Source organism: Hyaena hyaena, unplaced genomic scaffold (assembly GCF_003009895.1).
Source record: "Hyaena hyaena isolate Hyena2069 unplaced genomic scaffold, ASM300989v1 scaffold_1071, whole genome shotgun sequence".
Lineage (NCBI taxonomy): Eukaryota > Metazoa > Chordata > Mammalia > Carnivora > Hyaenidae > Hyaena > Hyaena hyaena.
In genome coordinates this window covers 271,497-297,566 of record NW_024081705.1, presented here as the reverse complement: position 1 = coordinate 297,566, position 26,070 = coordinate 271,497, and the positions used below count along the sequence as shown (strand labels likewise).

The window sequence follows — 26,070 nt, the reverse complement described above, 5'->3', positions numbered from 1 at the left end:
CTCTTGATTTCGGCTCAAATCATGATCCCAGAGTCATGGAATTGAACCCTGCATCAGGCTCCGCACTGAACGTGTTTACTTGGGATTCTTTCTCTCTCCCTCCACCCATCCATCTTCCCTGTGCATGCTTGCTTTCTCCCTCTCTCTAAAAATAAATAAACAAAATAATAAAAAATGAAATAAAGCTATAAATTTCTAAGTGATGCTTTTGCCATATCCCACAAATTTCGATATGTTGTACTTTTATTATCATTCAAGTCAAAATATTTTCTTATCTTCTTATAATGTCATCTTTGAGCCATGGGATATTTAGACATGTGTTATTTAATTTCCAAATGTTTGGACAATTTCTAAATATTTTAGTTATTGATTTCTCATTTGGCTCTGTTATAGAATATAATATATATAGAATATACTCTGTAATATACCAATCTTTGAAAATTTATTGAGATTTCTTTTATGACCTAGTCTATGTCTACTTTGATGAGCATTCCATATGCATTTGAACACAATGTTCCTTCCAGATTTATTGGGTACAATGTTTTATAAATGTCAGCTGGCTCAAATTGGTTGATGGTATGCTCAGATCTATATTCAAACTAATTTTTGTCTACCTTTATGAATACTGAGGAAGTGGTATTAAACTCTCCAACTGTTTTTTCCATTTGTTCTGTCAGTTTTTGCTTCATGAACTTTGAAGCTTTGTTATTAGATCCATATATATTTATGATTATGTCTTCCTAATGAATCGGTCCTTTTATGATTTGTAAATGTACCTCTTTATTTCTTGTAAAATGCTTCATCTTAAAGTCTACTTTTTCTGAGATTAATATAAACACGTTAGCTATCTTATGCCATTTGCCTAGTTTATCACTTTCAGCCCTTTTTAAATGTGTATTACTGAAGTTGCCATACAATATCATATTAGTTTGAGGTGTACAACATAGTGGTTTGACAACTCTATTCATTACTGAATGCTTAGCACAATAAGTGTAGTCACCAAATGTCACCACACAATGTTATTACAATATTATTGACTCTCTTCCCTATGCTGTACTTTTCATCTCTGTGACTTTGTAATTTTATAACTGGAAGTTTGTACCTTTTAATCACCTTCACCTATTTTGCCCATATCCCAAACCTCCTCCCCACTAGCAATCACCAGTTTGCGCTCTGTATTTATATGTCTGCTTATTTTTTTGTTTTCACAAATTCTACATATGAGTGAAATTATATGGTATTTTACTTTCTCTGTCTGACTTAGCATAATACCCTCTAGATCCATTGAGATTGTCTCAGATGGAAGATTATCCTTTTTATAAGTGAGTAATACTCCATTCTGAATATATACTATATCTTCTTTACCCATTCATCTATCTGTGGACACTTGGGTTGCTTCTGTATCTTGGCTATTGTAAATAATGCTGAAGTAAACATAGGGGTGCATTTATCTTTTCAAATTAGTGTTTTAATTTTCTTTGAGTAACTACTCAGTGATAAAATAATTAGATTACATGATATTTCTATTTTTTTAAATAACATTTATTTACTTTTGAGAGACAGAGGGAGACAGAGCACGAGCAGGGGAGGGGCAGAGAGAGAGGGAGACACAGAATGGGAAGCAGGCTCCAGGCTCTGAGCTGTCAGCACAGAGCCGGACGTTGGGCTCAAACCCACGAACTGTGAGATCATGACCTGAGCCAAGGCGGGATGCTCAATCAACTGAGCCACCTAGGTGCCCCATGATATTTCTATTTTTAAGTTTTTGAGAAACCTCCACACTTTTTTCACAGTGGCTGCACCAGTTTACATTTCCACCAATAGTGCGTAAGAGTTCCTTTTTCTCAGTATCTTTACCGATACTTGTTATTTCTTGTCTTTTTTTTTTTTTTTTCAGCCATTCTACTTGTGTGAGGTTTTACCTCATAGTGGTTTTGATTTGAATTTCCCTGGTGATTAGCAATGCTGAGCATCTTTTCAAGTGTCAGCCATCTGTATGTCTTTTTTGGAAAAAAAGTCATTCAACTCCTCTGCCCATTTTTTAATCATATTGTTTTTTAAGTTTTGAATTGTATAATTTCTTTATATATTTTGGATATTAACTCCTTATTGGATACATTATTTGCAAATATCTTCTCCCATTCAGTAGGCTGACATTTCATTTTGTTGATGGCTTCCTTTGCTGTACACTTTCCATCTTTTTATCATCCATTTATATATAACTTTAAAATGCATCTCTAATAGATGCATATACTTGTATTTTGCATTCTTATATAACGATCTGACCTTCATTTAGAACATTTTACATTTAATGTAATTAAGGCAATGGTGTATTTGTTTTCCACTTGTCCCTTCTGTTTTTTCATTCTGTTGCTCTTTTCACTGGTATTTTATTCTATTCCTTCTATTTCTCAGCTTTTTATAAAAGTAATTGTTAGTTGTTTTCAGTGACAACAATGCATTCTTATCAGAGTCTATTTGGAGTCAAAACTGTACTGCTTCCCACTAGACACTTGTTACTTAACCTTGACACACCCCTCTTCACACTTCATACTCCACATATCTAACTAGCCTTACAGTAATATCATTCCATTTACCCATCACTCCCAACTTCTGTGTTTCTTTTGGTGATATATTTACTTCTTTGTATATTATAAAGTCTACCTTACAATGCTATTAGTTTTGTTTTAAACAATCAGGTGCCTTGTAAGGAAATTATGAAGTAATAAAAATAGTCTTTATACCACCCACTTGTTTGCCATTTCTAGCACTCTTTTTAGCTTTTCCTTTCTGTAGATTTGATTTTCCATATGGTATGATTCCACTATCAGTCTAAAGAATGCCTTGAACACTTTTTGTTTTGCAGTTCTGCCAGATCCAATTTATTACTGTGTTTGCATTTATCAGAAAGAGGTCTTTATTTCATTCAACTTTTAAGGGATATTTTCTCCCAATATAGAATTCTGAGGATTTTTTCCCCATCAGCATTTTACGGACATTGTCATTGTCTTGTGAAGTCCATTGTTTCTGATGAGAACTCAGTAAACATTTTTAGTGTCCACTTCAGTGTTATGTGACTTTTTTCTCTGGTTATTTTCAGCAGTCTGAGTATGATGTCCTTAAGTGCAGCTTTCTGGGTATTTTTCATTTAATTCAGTGATTTTCTTGTATTTGAAAGCCAACATTTTTCATCAAATTTGGGGAAAATTGGTATTTAATTATATATTTGCTTCCACCAATTCTTTCTTTCTAGCACTCCTATAACATATATATTAAACAAGTTGATACTATTCATGTGTCCCTCCGGTTCTGCTCCTCTATCCTTCCTTTGCCATCTCCCATCTACTATCACTTACTAAAGTGAAATGAATTTTTCACTTTAGTTATGGTACTTTCCTATTTTAGAATTTCCATTTGGTTCTTTTTTTTTTATGGTTTTCATTTCTCTACCAAGATGTGAGATCTTTTGGCTCAATCAAACTACGTTTTAATTCTATGAATATATATTGTCCTTTAGTTGCTTTAAAGTGTTTGCTAAATCCAACATTTGAGTCGCATCACATTCTGCTTCTGTTTATTACTCCTTTTTTAATTGACTGTGGATCCTATTTTCCTGTATCTTTGCATGTCTGGTCATTTTTTAATTGTGTACCGGACATTGATAGTGACACCTTACAGAGATTCTGGATTCTGTTCTCTGGGTATTAATTCTTGTTCTAGTAGGCAGTTTAATTACTAGCTAATAACCTTTAAATGTGTAGGTTTGGTTTTTTTTAATATGGAAGTTATGTGGAAATCCAAGACATTTCCCAAGCACTCTAACTTGGCAGAATCCAACCTCCAATATCTATCTCCTCTGCAGATCTTGTCAGAGTTTGGTTTTCAGCTTTGTTAGGTTGAATGTAGAGCAGAGGTGCTCAACTAAAGATAATTTTCTCCCCAGGTGACATTTGGTAATATCTGAAGGTGGTTTTAGTTGCCAAAACAGGGAACCAATGGGGAGCTACTGGCATTTAGAGGAGGGGAGGTTGCTAAATACCTTAAAACACACAAAGCAGATCTATACAAGAATTACCTGGCCCACAATATCAATAGTGACAAGATTGAAAAACTTTCTTCTAACTTACTTGAGGGCATACTTCTTACTTCTGCCTGGAGGATTAACAATGTATTAACAAGGACCTCTAGTGACTTTCATCACTGCTTGATGTCTAATATCTCTGGTTAACTTCCTTTCCTGTGAGCCTAACATAGTCATGCTATGAGGATGGTATTTCTGACAAGATGATTTGTAACATCACATTGCAAAGAAATAAGCAGAATCTGTGGCCACTTTTTTTTTTTTTTTTTTTACAACACAGCCATCTTTGCTTTTAATGCTAATCGTTCTTAAGTCATTTCAATTTTTCGGTGAAAATCTTTACTTTTTTTGTTCACTCACCTTAATAAATGGAATCACTAAAAATATATCATCATTATGTTTATTATGATGTATATTTGACACTTGTAAGTGACTTTGTTGACAATCAGATTCTTAAATTCAAAGGATAGCTTAATCTGATGATACAAAAAGGTATATATACTAGCCACATGCCTGCAAAAATTACCTATCTGATTAGGAATTAACTTATATACACAGATGTGAATATTTCTGTTAGCATGGAAACCTTACCCTTTGCATTACATTTCATTAACATTTTTATATTTTCATCCATACTATTGGTTTCTCTTAATAAGGGAATTTAAAGACCGCACCTTGTAATCAAGGAGCCAATGTATAAATAATGAATATAATGAAATGCTGAAGAAAAAAATTCTAACCTTCTCAAAGGAGCTTTATGATGAGGTTCTCTGGATGAGATTCACCACCTACTGGAATCAGAGTAGATCAGGGCCCATCAAAAGTATGTTTTGTCTCAAGCTCCACATGAATGGCCTTGTCATCATATACCTCAGAGCCTGCTCTACCCTGCTGCTTTGTGACCCATAGGTCAGTCCTTCCTCTCTCCTAAAACAAAATCCAGGGCTCAACTCAAATGCAAGTAATCTAAGATATTGCTTTCATCAATGCACTGCCCTTCTAAGCCATGAAGGGAGTTCTTTCTCCTCTCTCCATCTTCACAATGTCATACACAATTTATCATAGAAATTATACTTCCTTACTTGGTTTGGAACCCTACCTAGTAAAACACAAGTGTGGGAAATTAGAAAATCAAAACATTCTGATATGAATACATAGAGAATAACAATTTAAATGAGCCAAATATGTGGCATAAACAATATGAAGGTTATGACTAAACACTAATTCGTTCGTTGCATTAATTTGACTTTTGTGTCCATACCATGGTGATTTTTCCTTTTCTGAGCATACAACATCACTTCCCTTTCCATGGGTATTCAGTATTGTTCCTTTTTGATTTACAAGCAAACTCAGGGGAAACAAAGCCAATTAGGTTCTCATTTGCTTTGTTCATTGTAAAACAAAAGTAGTATTCAGTTTCTTTTGATGATTAGAATAATGGGTAAGCTTCACAAGGCTAGAAAAATGGATGGTAACTTGGATATCCATAATCCGTAACTCAGTAAAAGAGCTCTATAAAAGTATACGTAAATATCATAAAAGCAATCTTTGAAATCCAGTAAAAATGTAACAAAACTATTTTGAAAAAACAATATTCTCTTGGTGTTTGTCATTTTCATGCCTATCCCATTAAGTAGCTGCAAAATAACCTCTTTAATGATCAACAGCAATGTTATTCTTTAAGCTGACATTCATTTTAATAATAGTGTGTGTTTTTAAATAAATCATGAGTCAGTAATTGTTATAAGGAAATTATGCCATCTTGTAGCTAAATATATTGAAACCTAATTTCTGCTTATTTTACTCCTTCCAATTACCACAGTATACTTTGATTTTAAAATGAAAATAAATTGGGGGAGGGGAGCTTGTTGTTTGAGAGAGTGAGCAAGTGTGAGAGGGGGAGGTGCAGACAGAGAGTGGGACAGAGGATCCAAAGTGGGCTCCACACTGACAGCAGAGAGCCCAATGCAGGGCTCAAAACCACAAACCCTGAGATCATGACCTGAGCCAAAGGTGGATATTCAACCAACTGAGCCACCCAGGTGCTCCCAAGAAACTTGTTTTCTTAAAAAAGATTACAAAATCGGTACTTTTATAGTTCATATTGATTATCCAATTACTTTTATTGATCTTACAAGTAGAATAGCATCTTGATCTACTACATTAAACAACACCAAATATCTACAACTCTGGTGTCAATATCAATAATGACCAAAAATCAAGCAAGCATTTACAACTCTCTGCAATTAAGGAAAACAGATTCAAAAGGCATATAATTACAATAACAATAAAACAGTATTTATGTATTAAGACATACACAGCCAGCCTAAATTTAGTACCTCAGACATTTTTATAATTATGATATTTATACAAACTTTGGAAACTGAGGAACACACTGGCCAGTCACCAATGATCTTGAAATAGATAAAAGTGCTTATTTTGCTAGTAGTATATGTTTAGCTCTTTAGTTTGACATTGTGTGGTACTGTTATCCCTTCTAAAGCATTAGAAATCAATACTACATGTGCCTCAAGCTTTTGTACAGATGGATGATCTGATGAAGATGCCCTCATTTCAGAAATTAAGGTCATTAATGTTTATCTTCACTTGAGCCATTTTAGAGGGCTTGCCGAACCTAGAGAATGCCCAATCTCAGACTACTGTGTGAACAGCGACATCTAGTGGTCATTATGTCCCCAAACATTTTATGAGTCTAAACCCAAGAGTATGGATGAAACAAGTGAAATCATCACGATGCATCATCTTTAATATTGACAGCATATTTCCAATGAAACTATCAGAAAATTACACTTCCCAGTATACTTTCTCTGATTCAGTAGATTTAAGGAAAAGCCAGCACTGGGCTCCTAATCTTTATTTTTAATCAACAACTTTTACATAGATAAATACCCTTTTGTAGATTTTCATAAAAATCCAGTTTTCTTCATGTCTGAATTCTTGCTTCTTGCAGGGTGATACAAAGATCTCTGAAACACTACAAACTACTGAATAATCAGTTTTGTGGCTCTTTTATGAACATAGGGATTGGAATGTCCCAGCAACAAACAAATCCAACTACTGTATATGACAGTGCACGGGAGGGATAATATTAAGACATTATAAAAGCTGCCAATCTGCACTGAGATGTTATTAATTTTTGTAAACAAGGAATGTCCATTTCATCAAGATTTTCTAAAAACAACTGATTCATGAAATGGAATTACAGACTCATTTTACCATCAAAAGTCATTGTTTCCTAAGTTTGACTGTTCCCTATTAATAAAAAAGTCAGTACATTCTTTGACTATTTTGCATAGCCAGCCTGAGGCAATCCAAGCAAGCTTTTGTTATTTGCTGGAACCTTAGCTCATCATTCCTTATACATACTTCCTGCCGGAGACCTAAAACTGTCCCCCCAACTCCTTTCAGGCCAATGGCAGGGAAACTATATCTTCCTGTCACCATGAGAAGTTTTATCTGAGTGAAAACTGTATTAATGCAGTTCCATAGTCATTCACAGAACACACTGGGATTATCCCTTCCAGATGGACTGAGGGACCCCCTGAAATGCCTAGACACACATGAAGAATACAAATGGACCTCACTATTGACTTATTTCATTTCCCCTAAATTAATTTGCATGGGCTAAGACTAGAGTTTTCTCTTTCTCTTTAACCTTTTAGGGCTCTGTTAATAACAATCAACAGATGCAAGGCCTAGACAACGGTTTAACACACCAGCCTCTTCAAAATCAGAATGAGCATATTGAGTACTTCCAGATCATTCAAACACCTACTACCTAGCCACGTGCCATGTTAGGGATTGGCTGAGACCTGCACCTGACTCCCACCTGTGTGCTAAAAGGGGCTGTAGAAGGCAAGACACCCAGTGACCAGAGACAACAGTCCATAGGAATATTTCTCAGGCAGCATCCAATTGGGGGAACCATGAGGAAAAGAAAGAAGAAAGGAACCATCTTATATCACTCAAGATGTTCATGTCAGTGCTAAGCAGAAATGTTTCAGTGGGCATTTCACCAAAGTGTATTAGCAGTTAATCTTATTAAAACAGTGAGTGTGATTCATATATTTAAAATTAGTACTAAGGTCAGATGAGGAGCTCTGAGTGTAAAGCCCAGGGTTTTCTCCAGTCTATTCCCCCAGTAACTCACTAGTCCTCTTCCCCAGTTTCTCAACTACAGGAGGCTATGTGGGCAATGGCCACAAGTAGCCAAATGTAATGTTTACTGAGGGGACAGGCAGCCATGAGTGGTGTCGGAGACACCTGGAAGTCACCTTCACTCTTCACTATATGGACTCCATTTTCCCTGTTTTCCCTCTCCCTGTTCGCTTTGTGTCTCTCATTTCTGCCCGAAGCTAACAGTGATCATATGAAATGCTGCTGCACCCTGCTGCTGGCTGGACTGGCTGTGAAACAAAGGGGATCTCTGAATTCCAGTGGAAAATGATGCTAACTACTCAACACTCAGCACATCCAGATAGTCTCAGATGAACACCTATGGGCAATCACAGGCTATTACTGTCTGCTTACAGTAAGAACCTTCTCCCCCCAAATAATTCAGAATTTGAACTGATGTTTTGAGCTAAAGGTCTGATTCTCTGTCAGCATTTACATTATCTTGACCTTGCACATTTTAGGGATGGATTTGTTCCGGTTTGCAAAGAAATGATCTCAAAGTGACCAGCCCACAAAAACATTTTCATTATCTCCTCTCCCCACATAAACTATTCAAAGAGTAAGGTAAATAAACTTTTTACTAGTTGCCCAGGGTCATTCTCCACTGGGCCTGGAGGAGTGGACAAGGGTCTAGTTGAATAGTTGGATGAGTCGTCACCATGAGATCCCTACAAGCCTAGAAATAATTTGGTCTGGGTCTCAGTGCTAAGATCATGCTGCCAAGTCTCTTTCTGAAAAGCATAAAAGCAAAATATCCCATTCCTGCAAGCAAACCAACCACAAGGGTGGTGCCAAGAACTTTTGGGGCCCTTTTCTTGGCCACCCGGAACGCTGTTGGCAGCACTGCAGAGATTAATATATTGTTGACATGTCCTAGAACCTTGTTAAATGTTTTTCTCTTCAAGACACGTTCGTAATAGGTTTCCAAGTTTGGTCGCTTTCCATTTCCCCAGTTTCTCCTCGCAAACCCCAGGAACTTCAGCCGATGCAATGTGACAGCGAGCGAAACGTCTGCCAGGGTGAAGGATTCTCCGCAGAGCCAAGGCTGGCGGCCCTCTTCTAATCAGAGAAAGGGACACGGAGAGTTAGGGGCATGTGCCGTACAGAGAGACTCTGGTTGGCATTTTTGGTCTCAGTCTTGAGGGCAAGTGTGAGCACAGCAAAAGATGAAGGCCATGGTACATTTTCTTGACAATCAAACTCAGCAAGTAATTACATCCTAAAACAAAGTCCACGCCAAGGTATCCCAAGCTAAGGGAGATTCACCTGATATCTGTCAGCCACGTACAACCCTGGGTCAGACTGGAGCCACTTGAGCTCAACACCTTTCATTTTGAAAAGGATTCTGAGGAGTTGAGAGCCTCCAACCCAGAGGAGTCAACAGAACTTTCCTCCCGGTTTAGGAAAACAGCAAGTAAGCTTTAGAAAAACCCTTAAAATTGGGCCTGAAATGTCACTCAGGTGATCGCTGCTCCTAGTTAGTTATATAAAGCACAAGTTCCTATTGTGAAGCAAGTTTCACATAACACGTCTTGAACTTGTTGCCAATTAGAATGGCACAAATGTGCATGCACCTGGGCGATGGCTAGGTGGTGCAGTTAGGCTCACAGGTGCAACACCCGGATGCTCAGCAGCCAGGCCGCAGACACACACAGACTGGAAGTACTCTTCCTGCCTAGAGAGAAAACTGGAGGGACCATTCAAGCAATCACACAGGTTATTCAACCAAAGGAACTACTGTTATTACGAATGTGTGAAATGGGCTAAGTAGGAATCTCTCAACCATAACTTTAAATTGTGCAGAAAAATCCTCCACCAGTCACATTCACACAGACAGACTGGGATACTGTCAGATGCCTGGGTTTTGCTGAGTTCAGTAGTATGGTTGCCATGATAATTTAAACTGCCCATGAATAAAAATAATAAAAAACAGATTACAGGATGTTTTTGGTAAAATCTAAGAATATTCCCATAAATAGCCTGGCATCCGGCAAAAGAAAGAAAAACAAAACCCTAAACACAAATGAGAACCTACCTGGGGTTTCTTCATTTCTTCTTTGCAACTCAGTTTCAACCTGGTCCAAGACTTTCTCCAATTCATCAAGAATTTTCTTCAAATATTTGACATTGTCATGGTCAAGAAGTTTTGACTAATTAGCAAAAATAACAAAAGAGGTTATTTATGCCTGCAAAAAACAATCAATATAGAGGAAAGCAGATATGAACTCTTCCAGAGCTGGAGCCTATTTATTCGAGACAATGAGAAGATACAGAATAATGTTAAAGCAAAGGCAAACTTGAGGGAAAATACTCTGGCTGGGTGAATACTCCCCGGGCCAGACCCAATGCTCACTGGCAAGTCCTGTGGGACCAGTGGACCAGAAATAGCAAAGTATATGAGGGGCACAAAGGGACTCCTCTCAACCCCAACTAATGAATGGAACTTCAGCAGCTTTCGAGGAATGAAGGACCGAAGGGTCAGGCATGAGGAAGAAATCTGAATGCAGAGAGTTAAAAAAGAGTGGAAAGTAAGGGGTGCTTTGTGTGAAGGCATTTCTTTTGAGAAGCTCACTTAGCTAAGATAAGATGATGATGGAAGGCGGGAAGTTGAGGAGGGTGGAAGGTGCTGATGTTTCCTACATTTTTAACGTGGGAGAAGTGTGCGTGAGTTCTTGGGCCATGAGGAAAGAATCACCAGAGAGGGAAAGGCTGACTATAACTGATGAAGCGAAGCCCAGGGCCTCCTTAGGAGGCAGACAAGTCAAAATGGATTAACTCAAAATGGATTAAAGACTTGAGCATAAGACCTAAAAAAACTAGAAAGCTCCTAGAAGGAAACATAGGTGGTAAACTCCTTGACATAGGCCTTAGCAATGATTTTATGAATCTGACACACAAAAACAAAAAGTAAACAGGTGGGACAACATTAACTAAAAAGCTTCTGCACAACATAGGAAACCATCAATAAAACGAAAAGGCAGCCAATTAAGCAGGAGAAAACACTTGCAAATTATATACATGATAAGGGCTAACATCCAAAATATATAAAGAACTCCTACAACACAATAACAACAAAACTCTGATTTTAAAATGTGCAAAATATCTGAACCGGTATTTTTCCAAAGACATACAGATGGCCAAAGGCTATATGAAAAGATGCTCAACATCACTAATCATCAGGGAAATGCGAATCAAAACCATGAGATATCACCTCACACCCATAAGAATGGCTATTATCAAAAAGGGAAGTAATAAGTGGTGGGAATGTAAACTGGCACAGTCATTATGGAAAACAATATAGAGGTTCCTCAAAAAATTAAAAACAGAACCACCATGTGATCCAGCAATTCTACTTCTGGGTATTTATCCAAAGAAAATGAAAACACTGACTTGAAAAGATATATGCACCCCCATGTTCACTGCAGCTTCATTTATAATATCCAAGATACGGAAGCAACCTAAGTGTCCATCCATGGATGAATGAATAGATGTGGCATATATACACAATGGAATATTATTCAAGCATTAAAAAAATGAAATTTTGCCATTTTCAACAACATAAATGGACCTCAAGGGCACTAAGCTAAGTAAAATAGGTCAGACAGAGAAAGACAAGTACTTTAGGATCTCTCTTATATGTGGTATCTAAAAACAACAACAACAAAACAAAACACCAAGCCCACAGATAGAGAGAACAGATTGATGGTTGCCAGAGGCGAGGGTTAGAGGAGGAAGAAACGGGTGAAAGATAAAAAGAAAAAAAAAAAATGAACGGAGGGAGGGGAATATATTTAGAATAAACTTGCCAATTTCCTTATTGATATTTAAAAAAAAAAAAGGTCTAGCTAGGCGGAATACCTGAAATGACAGATTCCAAGTATATATTATGAATTTGCTTTTACATTTTGTAACTTTCCTTGGCAACGAGCATGAGCAATACCTGCCTTTTTAGGCACCTGTCATTCGGTTTGAATATCAAATCTAAGAAAGAAAAATTCTTTCTAAAAGCAGAGCATAAGTCAAAGGTAAGATGCACTGGTGACTTGCAATATTTAAGTGAAGATGTTCTAGAAATAATGATACTTTACAAAAAGTAGAACATTTAATACAAACAGTGGATGTCAGTTGAGGACAGCCAGGTTTACCTACTTTAAGTCGCTTCTGTTTTGCGATGTATGCCTCTTGTAAATCTGGGTTTTCTTCTGCAAGTTTTTTCAGTTCAGATTCTGTGTTACCAATCTGGCCTGAGAATAAAATCATTTTTGAAACAGGAAGTTATTTCCTCCCTTCTATACAAGAAACAAAGAGAAACTGGGAAGTTCCATGGTAAGAACATGAGCTCTGAGATTCACCCCCTTCCTCCACCATGGGCGTACCCTCTCTGTGCCTTGGTTTCCTCAAATGCAAGATGGAACCATCAGAGTATCTGCTGCATAGGCTAACGATTAAATGTGAGATACCCAGGAAAGCTCTCTGAGCAAGGCCAGTACACCAGAAGTGCTCAGTGCACAGTAGTTGTTCTATCTTTCAATACCTTTCAGGTTTTCTATAATGGACTTCTATATGAAGGGAAGGCAAAAGCCTTATTTTGAAAAAACAGTAACTCTAGGTGATAGGATTATAGTCAGAACACTTGCTTCAAATCATATAACGAGTACTTATGAAGAGGAGGAAGAGGAACAAGACAGTAAAGTGGGAAGAGAACAAAGGAGGGGAAGGAAGAGGAGGAAGGTGGAAAAGTACAAAAGGAAAGAAAAGTAACATTAAGTAAGAGAATTATAAAGGTAAGATATGATGTAGTGGAAAGAACATAGTTTCTGGAATTAGAAGATCTGCATTTGAGTGTTTCTACAAACATCCCCAGAGCCTGACCACAGCCACCTTCCCTTACTTTCCTATCCCGGTCACATGTGCCATAGAGCACATCTCCTTCTCCACATCCCATGCACTGACCATACTCTGGCCTCAGACAAGGAGAGAGCTGGATATCACAACTCAATAAATCCCGAATCACTGAATTTAGAGGTAGAGTAATAGTTACACAGCCTGTAGTCCAGCTCCCTCACATAATAAAACAAGAATGAAGGACAAGAAATGTGAACTCAGCTCCGCTTAATCCCCAGCAGTTTCCAGATTTCATGATTCTTAGTCCATATGCCTGTGAGAACATGTTATGTTATGTTCTTTTCCACAGGCCTCTTTTCTGAGTTTTATCCAAGCTTGGCCCTCAAGGCCAAGAGCTGGAAAATCAGTTCCTATAGACAATAAATGTCCAGCTAAGCACCCGAAGCACATATTAATCTAATGCATGGATCAATCTGTAATATGAACATCCTTGCAGCAAACTCAACAACCCTGTACCCAGGTCTTCATGAGATGTGCCAGGTCCCAAAAATGAATTAAAAGAAACTTGAGATAGAATTCCAAGTCTTTAAGATTGTTACATACTGCGAATCCTTGTGGTTGCATAAGCTGGGATCATGGAGTCCACAGTTAGTTCAGGATGTAAAATGCAGCCATGTGTATATGCATCCATTGGCAATGAATCAAGCAGTTCTCGATAATGTTGTACTCGTGGGTAATACATGCTTCCTTTATCAGGCATTAACCTGGGTGTTTTTTCTAAAAATGTATATACAAACATTGAAGAAAAAGTTACAAATGAGATGTTACAACCAAAAGCAAAATAAAAAACCCAACCCCCCTCATCAATGTTTTCAATCTTATATCAAGGCATTTAAAAGATAGTATCTCCCCTGCCCAGATATTCAAAATTTGAAATGTACAGAGGTACCAGGCTAGATCGCAAACCATGCTCACACTGAAATTCTCTCACTTCTCTACTTTACAAATTGCTACTCAAATCTCAAGGTCCAGTTATTTATGCCAACTCCTCTGTGGAACACTCCTTAACCTCCTACAACTACCAATATCTGACTGGGTCAAATGTACATGCAAAATACCTTGTACATACACTATCATAGCCTTATCACCTTAATTAGTAGTTTCTATCTTTTTGCCCCATAACATTCTTCAGGGCAGGGAGCCTATGACCCAGGGTCTACCATAGTATCCATTACACTTTAGGCCACTGATAGAGGTTGATTAGATGAATGAAAGGTCATTATGGAAAGATAATCAGGGGCCACTCTTTCCTAGTTTCCAGTTAATACTGAGTGACCCCACTGATGCTACATGAATGTGAATTGGCAACCTGCACAGAATTCACCGTCAATTTCTAGTATTTTATCTCTAGAAAGTGGTTTCTACATGAAGCCTCATTTGCTGGTTAAACTCTACACTCTAGACTACTTGAGGGCAGGGACCGTGTACTGTTCTCTATTGAGTTCCCAGTGCCTGACATAACGTTTGGCTCATAGTAGGTGTTCAGTAAATTTCAACTAATGAACATATTCCCAAATTTCTAGTTGTTATAAAATGTTTGATCTGGAGAAGCTCTGCAGCAGTTAACAAAGACACTGAGAGCTAGAGGCTGAGACATTCTCTTCAAGATCCCACAGCTAATTAAAGGCAGAACAAAAACTAAAGCCATTGACTCTGACTATAGTGCTCTGTCTTAAAACATCATTGTAACATCTTCAAAGGGTTTACAGTTCAGAGATTATCCAAGAATAAAGATGAACCACATGATCCAAAGGTCATGGCTATGTCCCTTCAGAATCACTTCCTACTTCTGACCCTCATACAGCCCCTGAAAAATACCAATGAGCTTATTCCAACAAGTGAAAAGAACAACCTCAATTTTATTCATTTACTTCTTAGTTTGGGTTATTTAACTTAGAATCCTTTTGAGCACCGCACACTCATTCATACGTGTTGACAATTCAGAGTTGGCTGCAGAGCATTTCAGACAAGATCTCATAATGCCATAATCCAAGTAGAACAAGCTTTTTAAGCCAATAGACTATTTCTGACTCTCTAAGAAAAAATAAGATGGATTACTCCTCAAACCAGTAGACAAATATCTAATTCCCTGCTGGGAAGTCCAACTCTGAAGTCTACACTGGAATAACCGAGAATGAAGTGTAAGCCACATACTAGCTTGTCAACAGTGAATTTACCCAACTAGAGCACACTTCCGTGCTGACCTTTGAGGATCTCAGCTTATCACTAGGATCCCAACCAATGCATGGTAGAAATCTCCATGAGGACAACAGACTGGAGTCCTTCTCAGGCCCTTGAAATACTAAAGAGCGGGGCACCTGGGTGGCTTAGTCGGTTAAGCGTCCGACTTTCGCTTAGGTCATGCATGATCTCACGGTTCGTGGGTTCGAGCCCCGCGTCGGGCTCTGTGCTGACTGCCAGCTCAGAGCCTGGAGCCTGTTTCAGTCTGTGACTCCCTCTCTCTCTGACCCTCCCCTGTTCACGCTGTCTCTCTCTCTCTCTTAGAAATAAATAAAACATTTAAAAAAAAAAAAAAGAAATACTAAAGAGCTCTTCACCTGATGTCCTTAAGTGCATACAAGACAAAGGCTTGAAAAGAAATTGATTATATTAAAATATATTTATTATCTTTAAATTATAAAATATTAACCTGGGTGCCTTTTCTTAACACAGTAACAAGATCTAGAAGCAGGTCTAATAACTACGATAATTTCAAAGTAATTATGACCATAAATTACTTTTAAGATATCTACAATAACTTGACAAGTCACTTTTAAGATATCTACAATAATCTATGAACATATGTGTGATTTCTATTGGTAACAAAGTCACAGGCACTCCCGATATTGCTGTGGTTTATCCCTACATTAGAAATGAAAGGAAATAATGTTTCTGTTGGAAATTAGTGAAAATAAAGATGTAATAATTTTTCTCCTCCAGGATCTCAAATCTCCTGAATTCTATTCATAGACCACAAGGGCAACAGTTCTCAAAGTGTGGTTTAAGAATCCCTGGGCTTCCCCAAGACATTGTCGGGAGGGATCCACAAAGTCAAAGCTACTTTCACAGTAATACTACAATGTTAATTGCTTTTTCACTCTTATTCTCTCCCAAGGATACAGCAGTTTTCCAGGACATGTGGTGGCTCCATCACTCAGTTAATGAGATGGGGGCTTGTGTATTTGCGTGTTTTAAATTTTTCTCGGTTTTAATTTCTAATTTGGTAAATATCGGTAGATACAGCCCACAGAAACCAAAGCTCTCTGGTGTTCTCAATAACTTTTATGATAAAGGGGCCTGGAAACCAATAAGTTTAAGAACCACTGCTCTGGGGGTCCAAAAACCTCAAGTTAATAATCAAAACTGATACAGCACTTAAACATGCTTACAAGTGGTTAAATTTATGGCCCCTGGCTCAGGCTACTTTCTGGTGCCAGGCCTGGGGCTTATCTTCAGAAAAGCGTACCACTTCCTTCTGGGAAAGTGAATGAAAGCAGGAAAAACACTGTCTAGTAATTGCTTTCTGGGGAAGTTCCATCGGGCTAAGCCTGAGTTCTCTAAAAGATGACAAATGTTTAAATCCATGAAAATAATTTTCTTCTACTCAGGGCACCGCTACAGTATAACTATCTCCTATAACACTTTGTCAGACAGACCATAAGATATCCGCTGAACCAAAGTTCTCATCCAGCCTCACTGCCTGTCTCCCAGGACCTCCCTAGCAACCCCCGCCATGTGCGGTCACTGTCCTCCTCGACACCACAGCACAGTAGTGCCACTGCCTCTGGAAACAGAGGTGTTCCAAAAGCAATTGGGAATTTCCTCTGAATTATACAGATCTTCCCTCTCTCATTCTATTTTATTTTCCAATCCTTCCATAAAGCATTTTTGTTATAACACTAAAAAAAAGAAGAAGAAGAAAAGGGGGCACCTGGCTGGCTGAGAGCTATGAGAAGCAGGCATTGAAAAGAGTTTCCAGCATTAGGGAATAGGTTTGTCGTACTGGAAACCAAGATTGGTGACTAACCTGAAAGAATAAATAAGAATAAATGAATAAATTGGCATAAGACCTGACTTCCTAGAAGAACTGAGAAGGGGACAAGGCAGGTCTTGTATTGCACCTAAATTTTGGCAGCAGATTAGAAACATGCTAGTAGACACAAAGCAGAAAGATGAGATAATGAGAAAAAAACATAGTTTTTTAAAACTAGTAAGAAAAGACACAATAAATGCATTCTGCAGCTATTTAACAGGGACAAACAGCTCCCCACATTCTCAAGTCCCTAGGCCTTGTAGACTAACCATGGCCTTGAGCCATTAAAAAAAAATTACATTGTTTACATTACATTACATTGTTTACCAAGCAAAAAATTAAAAGATTTTAGGGCCTTCAGGCTAAGCTTTCATTATTTGACTACACTGACTGCAAAGAAGGCATAATTATGTCTTGTTTTCAAGAAAGACTTCCCTCTAGGTCTATTTGAATAACTTTCAGTTCTTCCTTACTATTATTAATTCAATGAAAACAGACCTCATTTCTATCTTTATCCCTTTGCTGATTTTTTTATTTTACTTATTAGATCACTTGGTGATGCCATCGGTATATAAGATAGTATGCATCATGAAGCTGAATAAAATTATACCCTTCAACCAGTCAAACATATAAAAAATTATAAAAAACTATAGTAATAATGGTAAATAAGTTATAACCTGAGGCAAAAGTTATGGTTACAAACTGACTACAATTCAAAGCTGTCATGACTTTGGAATGAGAACAATCAAATCTGAACACAGACTAGGAAAAAAAACACATAATGTCAAACACTAGAGGTTCATTATATGCAGTCATGATTTGCTCAGACACAGACAAATGTATACATCATTTTCAATAGGTTTTATACCTTAAATGTTTAACTACTCTTTATTGGTATTATATTTAAGGCTTTTAACAGAAAGCCTTTGTAACTGGGGGCAAAGTTCCTTTATCAGACAATTTATTCCGATTCTTGTTTACACATAACATAGATCTACAGCCTCTGCATTTGACACCCCTACCTGTCCACTGAAGTTGGACAAAGAGTGAAAAAAAAGTTACTTTCTAAAGCCACTTTCATTGGCACAATCATGAGTTTTAAAAGGTTCATTTTCTTTTCCTTACCACATATCATATTTTCCATACTTGGTTAGAACTTTTGTGCTAATCTACAATTTCAGTAGATGTGCTAAAAGATATATAAAGTAATTCAACTATATATGAGAGGGTTTTATTAATATAAAAAATTGGAAAAATTGGAAATCTTACATAAATAACTATTTTTAAGGTAACAGTGACTTCAGAATTAATGTTCTTTTTAAAAATATGAGTTGATATTCAAGAGATATTGACAAAAATCTTCCCAAATATATTTCCTAATGAGACTTGTATAGAATATTTTCATATCATACCAGAATACTTTATTTCCAAACCAAATTTCATTTCCTAAGAATAAATGATGTATATATAGACCTAAGGCATTCGATATGAGCTTCAGAGAACTGTTATATATTAAATCACCAAAATTCAATATCACCATATGAGATCCTTGATTCTAAGTTACCACTGAGTCATTTGGCAATAATAAATAGTAATGTTCTAGTATTTTGTAGTTACTTCAAACCCATTTTTTCAAATTATCTTAGGCCAAATTAAGGTTATGAGGTTATGAACAGTATTAAAGAATATCTAGATTTTAAAATATTATTAGTGCATATATTCAATAGTTATATTCAATGCTCTTGAGTTTCCCTAGTTTGCTTAGTATCACGCCTTACCTAGTTTAATCAATTTCATGCTTTAATATATCTACTCTTTACACGCACCAAGAGAAAAATGTGTCATGTACATAAAAAAATATAGCCTGTAAAACTGAGTAGTAATAACAGCACATGCATGTAGTAAAGACAGGTTTGGTATTATTTTCAAGTTTACAGAATGAAACTATCTTTGGGGCACCTGGGTGGCTCAGTCGGTTAAGCACCGACTTCAGCTAAGGTCATGATCTCACAGCTCGTGTATTTGAGCCTTACGTCAGGCTCTGTGCTGACAGCTCAGAGCCTGAAGTCTGCTCTGGATTCTGTGTCTCCCTCTCTCTCTGCCCCTCCCCTGCTCATGCTCTGTCTCTCAAAATAAATGACCATTAAAATTTTTTTTAAAAATGAAACTATCTTTATCTTTGAAGATTAGTAAGATTTTAATGATTAGGGATCTTTGAAATATTCCAGGTCCTTGCACCAATTAACACCCAAAAATATAGCTACTAAAAGAATAAAGAGATTGTTCTTCACCCGCCCTTGGTTGACCAGCCATAACTGAATACTTCTAAATTCTTCCTTTGACCCAAGTTCTGACCTCAAGAATATCACTGATATCTACATCTATAGCTTCTTTCAAAAAAAAAAAAAAATAGCCATCATCCAATTTAGATATTAACTATTCTTAGGCTAAGACTTGAAAAGGATTACCTTGGCTACCAAATTTCTTCCCTAATACTACGAGCTATCTAATGGACTTATCCCAAAAGCATGAGGATGCAAATACTGATTATATACAAATGTTGAGAAATGTCAGCAAGCTATCATTTTTAGGACAAGTTTTAGCTGGTAAGCAATTAAGGGATGACAAATAACAGCAAAGGAAATACCAGTTGACTATACTCTATTCTTTAGGTGAATACATACACTTAAAGTCTCCTCTTATAACCACGGGCAACTATACATCTAATGAAAACAATTTACTCATTATTTTAAGTGTAAATGTTCCTTTAAGTTCCACTCATAATTAAACAAAATGTTGCATATTCTGACCAGTTCACAATTTGCCATGTTCTAGACAGAACCTACACTTTTAAAATAACTTCAGACCATACCAGCCTTTTTTTTATTACTAGCTTTAATTATTGATAAGCTAGATCATCCATCCTTCACTAATGCAGCCAATTTTTAAAAATAAAATTTACATACTACTTGTTACATACTACTACTTGTTTACATACTACATGTTAAACTTTATCTTAGTTATTTTTCCATATTGTTCCATGACAAACATTTCACAAGCTAGTCATTAACTATCTCAGCTTTTGTCATCCCTTATTTCTACAATGTCTTATTCAAGTCATTTGTAGAATTGTTAGGCTCAAGTCAGAGAACAGAAACCTATAAGGACACCAGTAGGCATCCGTGTCCAGGCTGACGTCTATTTTGAAAAGTTCATTCATTTTAATCATTCAAAAGTAAACATTAAGCTCTTATTAAAGAGCTTATATGAAGGGGTGCCTGGGTGGCTCAGTCGGTTAAGCATCCAACTTCAGCTCAGGTCATGATCTCACGGTTTGTGGGTTCGAACCCAGCATCAGGCTCTGTGCTGACAGCCAGCTCAGCGCGTGGAGCTTATCTTCAGATTCTGTATCTCCCTCTCTCTCTCTGACCCTCCCCTGCTCATTCTCTCTCTCTCTCTCTCAAAAATAAATAAAAGACATTAAAAAATTTTTTTAAAAGAGAGAGCTTATATGAAGCACTATATGAAGAACTGGGATACAGCTGTTAGACACTGCCTCTGACCTTATGGTGTTTACAGTGGTCTACAAATAATTGAAATAAATGTAATAAAATTATATAGAATAAATCTTTAGCTAAATGGGTAACCATGTGTAAGACATTTATAAATATTCTTCCGTATGGTGGGTGGAAATGTGCATCACTTTTATCCAGCCATATTTGGCCCTTCGTTCCACAATGGTATCTTATGAAGTAACCTCAAATGCTCTACTTAAATCAAGATACATTATATCTAGAACTGTGCCCAGTACACAACAGATTCATATGCTTTTTGGGTGTTAAAGCATTCCTCAGTAATGTAAAACTTGAGCTGATTCCTTTTAACTAAGACACTCAAAAGTTACATATGTGTATAGATATATTTATAAAATTATGTATGTGGGTGTGTATATAAGTAATTTATAGTGCTGCATAAAGCTTAAGCAATTACTTAACACACAGTAATTTGCATCAGTGCTTCTCAAACTCTAGTGTAAATATGAATCACTTGAGGGTCTTGTTGAAATGCAAATTCTGATTCAAGAGATCTGCAGTAGAGTCTAGGATTCTGAATTTCTAACAAGTTCCCAGGTGACATCAATGCCGCTGGTCAGCGGAACATACTTTTAAGTAGCAAGGATTCCTAGAATTCACTCTATCCCATCCTTGACAACATCTGTCTTGTCTGGTTCTTTTCCTAATCTCCATAAGTTCTTAATGACAAATATAAATTATCTTAATGATAATTGTGATAACACACATTTATTTTTTTTATTTTAATACTTTGGGATAAACTTCATCTGTAGACTAGCTTTTTCATTCGGGCGCATCTGGGTAAATCAGTTAGTTGGGCATCTGACTCCTGGTTTTGGCTCAGGTCACGATCTTAGGGTTCATGAGATCAAGCTCCATGCTCAGCACAGAGCCTGCTTAGGACTCTCTCTCTTCCCTTCTCTCTGCCCCTCTGCCATTCTCTCACACTCTCTCTCTCCCTCTCTCAATAAATAAATAAACATTTAAAAAAAGAAATAAATAGACTAGACTTCATTTATATAACTGTTTTCTTGCTGTCTTCTTATCTACCATGGGTTTTGGGTCCCTTAATCTTCTTTTAACCCTTCCCAAAGGAGTGACTACTCTCCTGGGAAAGAGAAAAGAGTGAAATAAGAATTTATTGGACTTGCTTTATCTCTGCAGTTGATAAAATCATATCACCTAATCCAAGAGGACAGAGAAGTCAAGTCACCAAGGATATGCAAACAGTTAGCAACAACTTCAGACTAAGAGCTAGGATTCTTGATTATTTATTCTGTAAGTATAGCCAGAGTTAAAGTCCTTAGTTTCCATATTTTCATCTTAACATTTAGCCCACAGCACCTTCTCCTCTGGTTCCATAAGTAGTAAAAGAGTAATTTAATATTTCCGTTCTTTGAGTAGGGCTCAGAATGTATTTCAGTTTTGTTTTTATATAATCAAAGTAAAAGAAAAAGCCTAAGGAACACTTTAAGAAAGCCTAATAATCATCATTACCATTGTTGTAAAGTAACATATTTTATATTACTGAATATCTTAGAGGAGAAAGAATGTAAGAAGAGGAGGAAGAAGTGGAGAATGGTAGTAGTAGTAGTAGAAGTAGTAGTAGTTCAAAGGAAGCCAACAAAATATTTAAGTATGATTTTCCATTTATGTATCTTTTTAAGATTTTTTATTATTTAGAACAATTATTATACAATGATTTTGCTTTATTCACATTATAATCACTTCTCCCAAGAAATACCAATTACTTAACAGACCTGTCCATTTCCAAAAAGCTCAAGGTTGAGAAAAATTGTCTTAAATCAATTCACCACCATTTCCAATACAGTCGCCAGCATATGGACTTAAAGAATAGGAAGTAATTGTAAAGGAGAAACAGTTCATTAAACCCTTTGGTTTAGGGGTGCCTGGGTGGCTCAGTCAGCTAAGTGTCTGACTCTTGGTTTCAGCTCAGGTCATGATTTCACAGTTCAAGAGTTTGGGCTTGCGTTGGGCTCTGGGCTGACAGCATGGAGCCTGCTTCGGATTCCATCTCCCTCTCTCGCTGCCCCTCCACTGCTCACTATCTCTCTCTTTATTTAAAAAATAAACAATTTTTTTAAATCTTAAGAGAAAACAAACAACTCTTTTGTTTACACCAATGGCCACCTCTAATTAAAACCTCTGATCAGGGGCACCTGGGTGGCTCAGTTGGTTAAGCATCTGACTTCAACTCAGGTCATGATCTCATGGTTCATGGGTTCGAGCCCTGCATCAGGCTCTGTGCTGACAGCTAGCTCAGAGCCTGGAGCCTGTTTCAGATTCTGTATCTCCCTCTCTCTCTGACCCTCCCCTGTTCATGCTGTCTCTCTCTCCCTCTCTCTCAGAAATAAATAAAACGTAAAGAAAAAAAATTTTTTTTAATAAAACAAACAAACAAACAAAAAAAAAACCTCTAATCAGAAGTCTAGGAAACCAAATACTTGGAATAAGAATGCGGGCAGCCCATTGTCAATCTAATTCCCTGGAGTTCTCTCTATACACTTTTGGGTCCCATACCTATTTTCCCTCTAGTACCTCAGACATTTTTTTTAGCCTAGTAATTTCCTTTCTCAACTTCCAGTAATATGGGGTTATATTTTGGTTTTACCCTGCCCTGTTAACATCAGCGTAACTAGTGGCAGATGAAAAGTAACTGGATCTCATGTAGTTTCTTTTACAGAAGAGTACTCAGCGGAAAGCTAGGAACCTTCTGTTCTCTCAGTTATGCCAGCTATACGATCTTTGGCAAATACTGAAGATATAGTTCATCTCAAAGCATTGTCATTAGGAGCAAGCAAGATGATATGCAAGTGGCAATGACTATGGGAGACAGCTGGTATAATATGAAGGTATGGATAGGCAAGTCTTGCATCCCAGCCCCACTCTGCCATAAAATAGCTGTATTACCATAGGCAACCCCTCTGTTTCTCTTTCCTCATGTACAGTGGGAATAACTAGTCCATCATGCCCGTCTCAGCTGGGTTCTTTTGAAGACTAAATACAACAGAAATTATAAAATGCCCGACATAAGACAGGTCATCAATAAATGATTATTATAAAGCACTATACAAAGTTAAGTCTTAAAATTCCTCACAAAAGATATAAAACTGAAACTATAGAGAAGTCACAGGGGCAAAGATCTCCACATATACCAACATTCTATTCTCCGCTTCCTAAGTTTGATTCCTCTTTTTTCCCTCCTATTGTTTTTAAGGTGGAACTATTTAGTAGACTATATAAAGCTGATTTTCATAGTGTACATTTCAAATCATTATGAACTTTGAGGCTAAAACTTCATCACTACAAACCACACACCTACAGAGGTTTTTGCCAGTGAATTTAAAAGGAAAGTTCCAATATTAAAATGTGTAGTTTACATAAAATCTTTTAAATGGAGTTACACTGGCTTACATAAAATTTATGGTATTGACCTATTTTATATTTGTGTGCTTATGGAAATGGAAAAGGTTTTTAGCATGAAACCATCATCATAAAACCAAAAAAGAAGGAAAGAAGGGAAAAAGGAAGGGAGGGAGGGAGGGAGGAAGGGAGGGAGAAGGGGGGAACATATATACTTGTGTTGAAAGTAAATCCAAGAAATCACAAATAGCCTTAACATTACCATCCAGGAAAGTCTGTTCAAGATAATCAATGATCTGAGTGGCCTCACAAATAATGTTTTCCCCGTGGATAAGGACAGGCACTTCTCCAGTTGAGTTCAAACGCATAAACCAAGGCTCATTGTGCTCACTCAGGGGCAGACTTACATCATGTTCCTCGCACTTCAATGCCTTTTCAGCAATTACCAAGCGCACCTGAAAGAGTTCACACTGGTTACTACAACACATGTAGGCTTTCAATTAAATAACATTCCTGGATACCATTAAGCAGACTTTCTGTGCTTCCCTAAGTTAATATTCTCAGCATTCTTTTTAACTATTTGTAATCTAGGTATTAACTGAGATATATTCTAGCATCTTACATAAATTAGAAAGGATAATAAAATAAAGAATGAAAATAATTCTGGCTATATTATTTACTTATTTATTTATTTACTTATTTATTTCTTTATTCTGGTGATGACTCTCCATCACTACTTTCTTTGCGTCCGAAACCTAATTATGTGTCCTCCCCAGACAAGAATCTGATATATAGATTTGCTAAGCCTTGTTGAGAGCAAATGCGTGTAAAAAAGAGTAAAAGGAGGAACTGTAAATTATGCGGTTGCATCAAGGAGCTTCTCTCTGCCTCACTCCTCTAAGTCCAGTGGGCAAGGCCTCCTGCCCAAATACCTAAAGTGATGGGTTTTTTTTTTTTTTTTTTTTTGGTCGCATTTCACGAGTGGCAAAGCCTGAGTCATACCCTTTCCATCCCAGACTGATCCTCCGTGCTTCCCCGCAAGGCGCATCCCTGCCCTCAGGGAGGGCCCGCCCGGGTTAGGGCTTGGGAGGCCTACTTGCAGATGCGCCTGTGTACCAGGAAGAGCCCTGAGGGAGCTGTCCCGGTGCTGAAACCCGATCCGCGCCCCCGCGCCAGCAGAGGCCTGTAGTTACCTTTTGAGAGCTGAAAGAATGTGTCCAGTGGTACAGAATGAGCCTAACCTCCGCGTCCGACTTGCCTTCCGCCATCAAGGGCGCGCCCCCTCTCTGCTCGTCCTGCTTCCGAGCCATTTTGGGGTGCGCGAGTACAGCAGGGCCTCGCCGGTCAGCCTTTATTTCTCCCACCCACACTGCCCCGCAAAGCGTCGTTTGTTTTTCCGAGTTGCCGCCCGGATCCGGGAAAGACGAGTTCGCGCGGACGAACAGACCTCTGGGAAGTGTAGTTTCACCGGCAAGAGAGCTGCAGCGCCGCCTCTGCAGAGCTGCGGGCGTGTCTACGCGCCGGAAAGTCTCTGGCGAGTGGAAGTCACGTGGGAGACGCAAGGGGATGTGTTGAGGAAAGATTCTAAAATAAGAGTCCCTGAATAGTAAAGGTAGTAATGAATAATGTTGACTGCAAATTACTCATTGGTTTGGTGGGGTGGAGTAGAGGTTGCTCACGTCTAAAAGCAGCAACTTTCCAGGACATTTACTTAAATTTCCTCTTGGAGGGTTTGTGCCCTAAGCGGAAAGAAGTTCTGGTTAACAAAACAGGATGACGATCTGTGAGTTTTCATAAGAAGATGCTCTTATGGAGTCACGCAAAATAATAATAAACGATAATCTCATAACCGATGGCGAATTAAAACATTCTAGTTGTTAAACAGAATTTTTAAGGCA

General features: G+C 37.6%; 1 protein-coding gene across 2 annotated transcripts; it reads right to left on the bottom strand.

Moving 5' to 3' along the window:
- Nucleotides 1-6,179: 6,179 nt before the first annotated feature.
- On the bottom strand, nucleotides 6,180-25,519 carry GDAP1 (ganglioside induced differentiation associated protein 1). Of its 2 annotated transcripts, XM_039222172.1 has the most exons (6): nucleotides 25,366-25,519; nucleotides 24,435-24,627; nucleotides 13,727-13,900; nucleotides 12,428-12,522; nucleotides 10,314-10,428; nucleotides 6,180-9,337 (listed from the first exon to the last, which is right to left on the bottom strand). In XM_039222172.1, the coding sequence occupies exons 1-6, from the start codon at nucleotides 25,480-25,482 to the stop codon at nucleotides 8,955-8,957; spliced, it is 1,077 nt and encodes a 358-aa protein (XP_039078103.1). In that variant the 5' UTR covers nucleotides 25,483-25,519; the 3' UTR covers nucleotides 6,180-8,954. The 2 variants fall into 2 exon arrangements, with proteins under 2 accessions (XP_039078103.1, XP_039078104.1); XM_039222173.1 differs by lacking the exon at nucleotides 25,366-25,519 and having other exon boundaries at nucleotides 24,580-24,593.
- Nucleotides 25,520-26,070: the final 551 nt, after the last annotated feature.

Coding starts and splice junctions, on each gene's coding strand:
- GDAP1 (XM_039222172.1), bottom strand. CDS start 25,482: ATGGCTCGGAAGCAGGACGAGCAGAGAGGGGGCGCGCCCTTGATGGCG. Junction 10,429..12,427: donor CAAAACAGAAGCGACTTAAA/GTAGGTAAACCT, acceptor TTTGCTAATTAG/TCAAAACTTCTTGACCATGA. Junction 9,338..10,313: donor AAGAAATGAAGAAACCCCAG/GTAGGTTCTCAT, acceptor TTCTCTGATTAG/AAGAGGGCCGCCAGCCTTGG.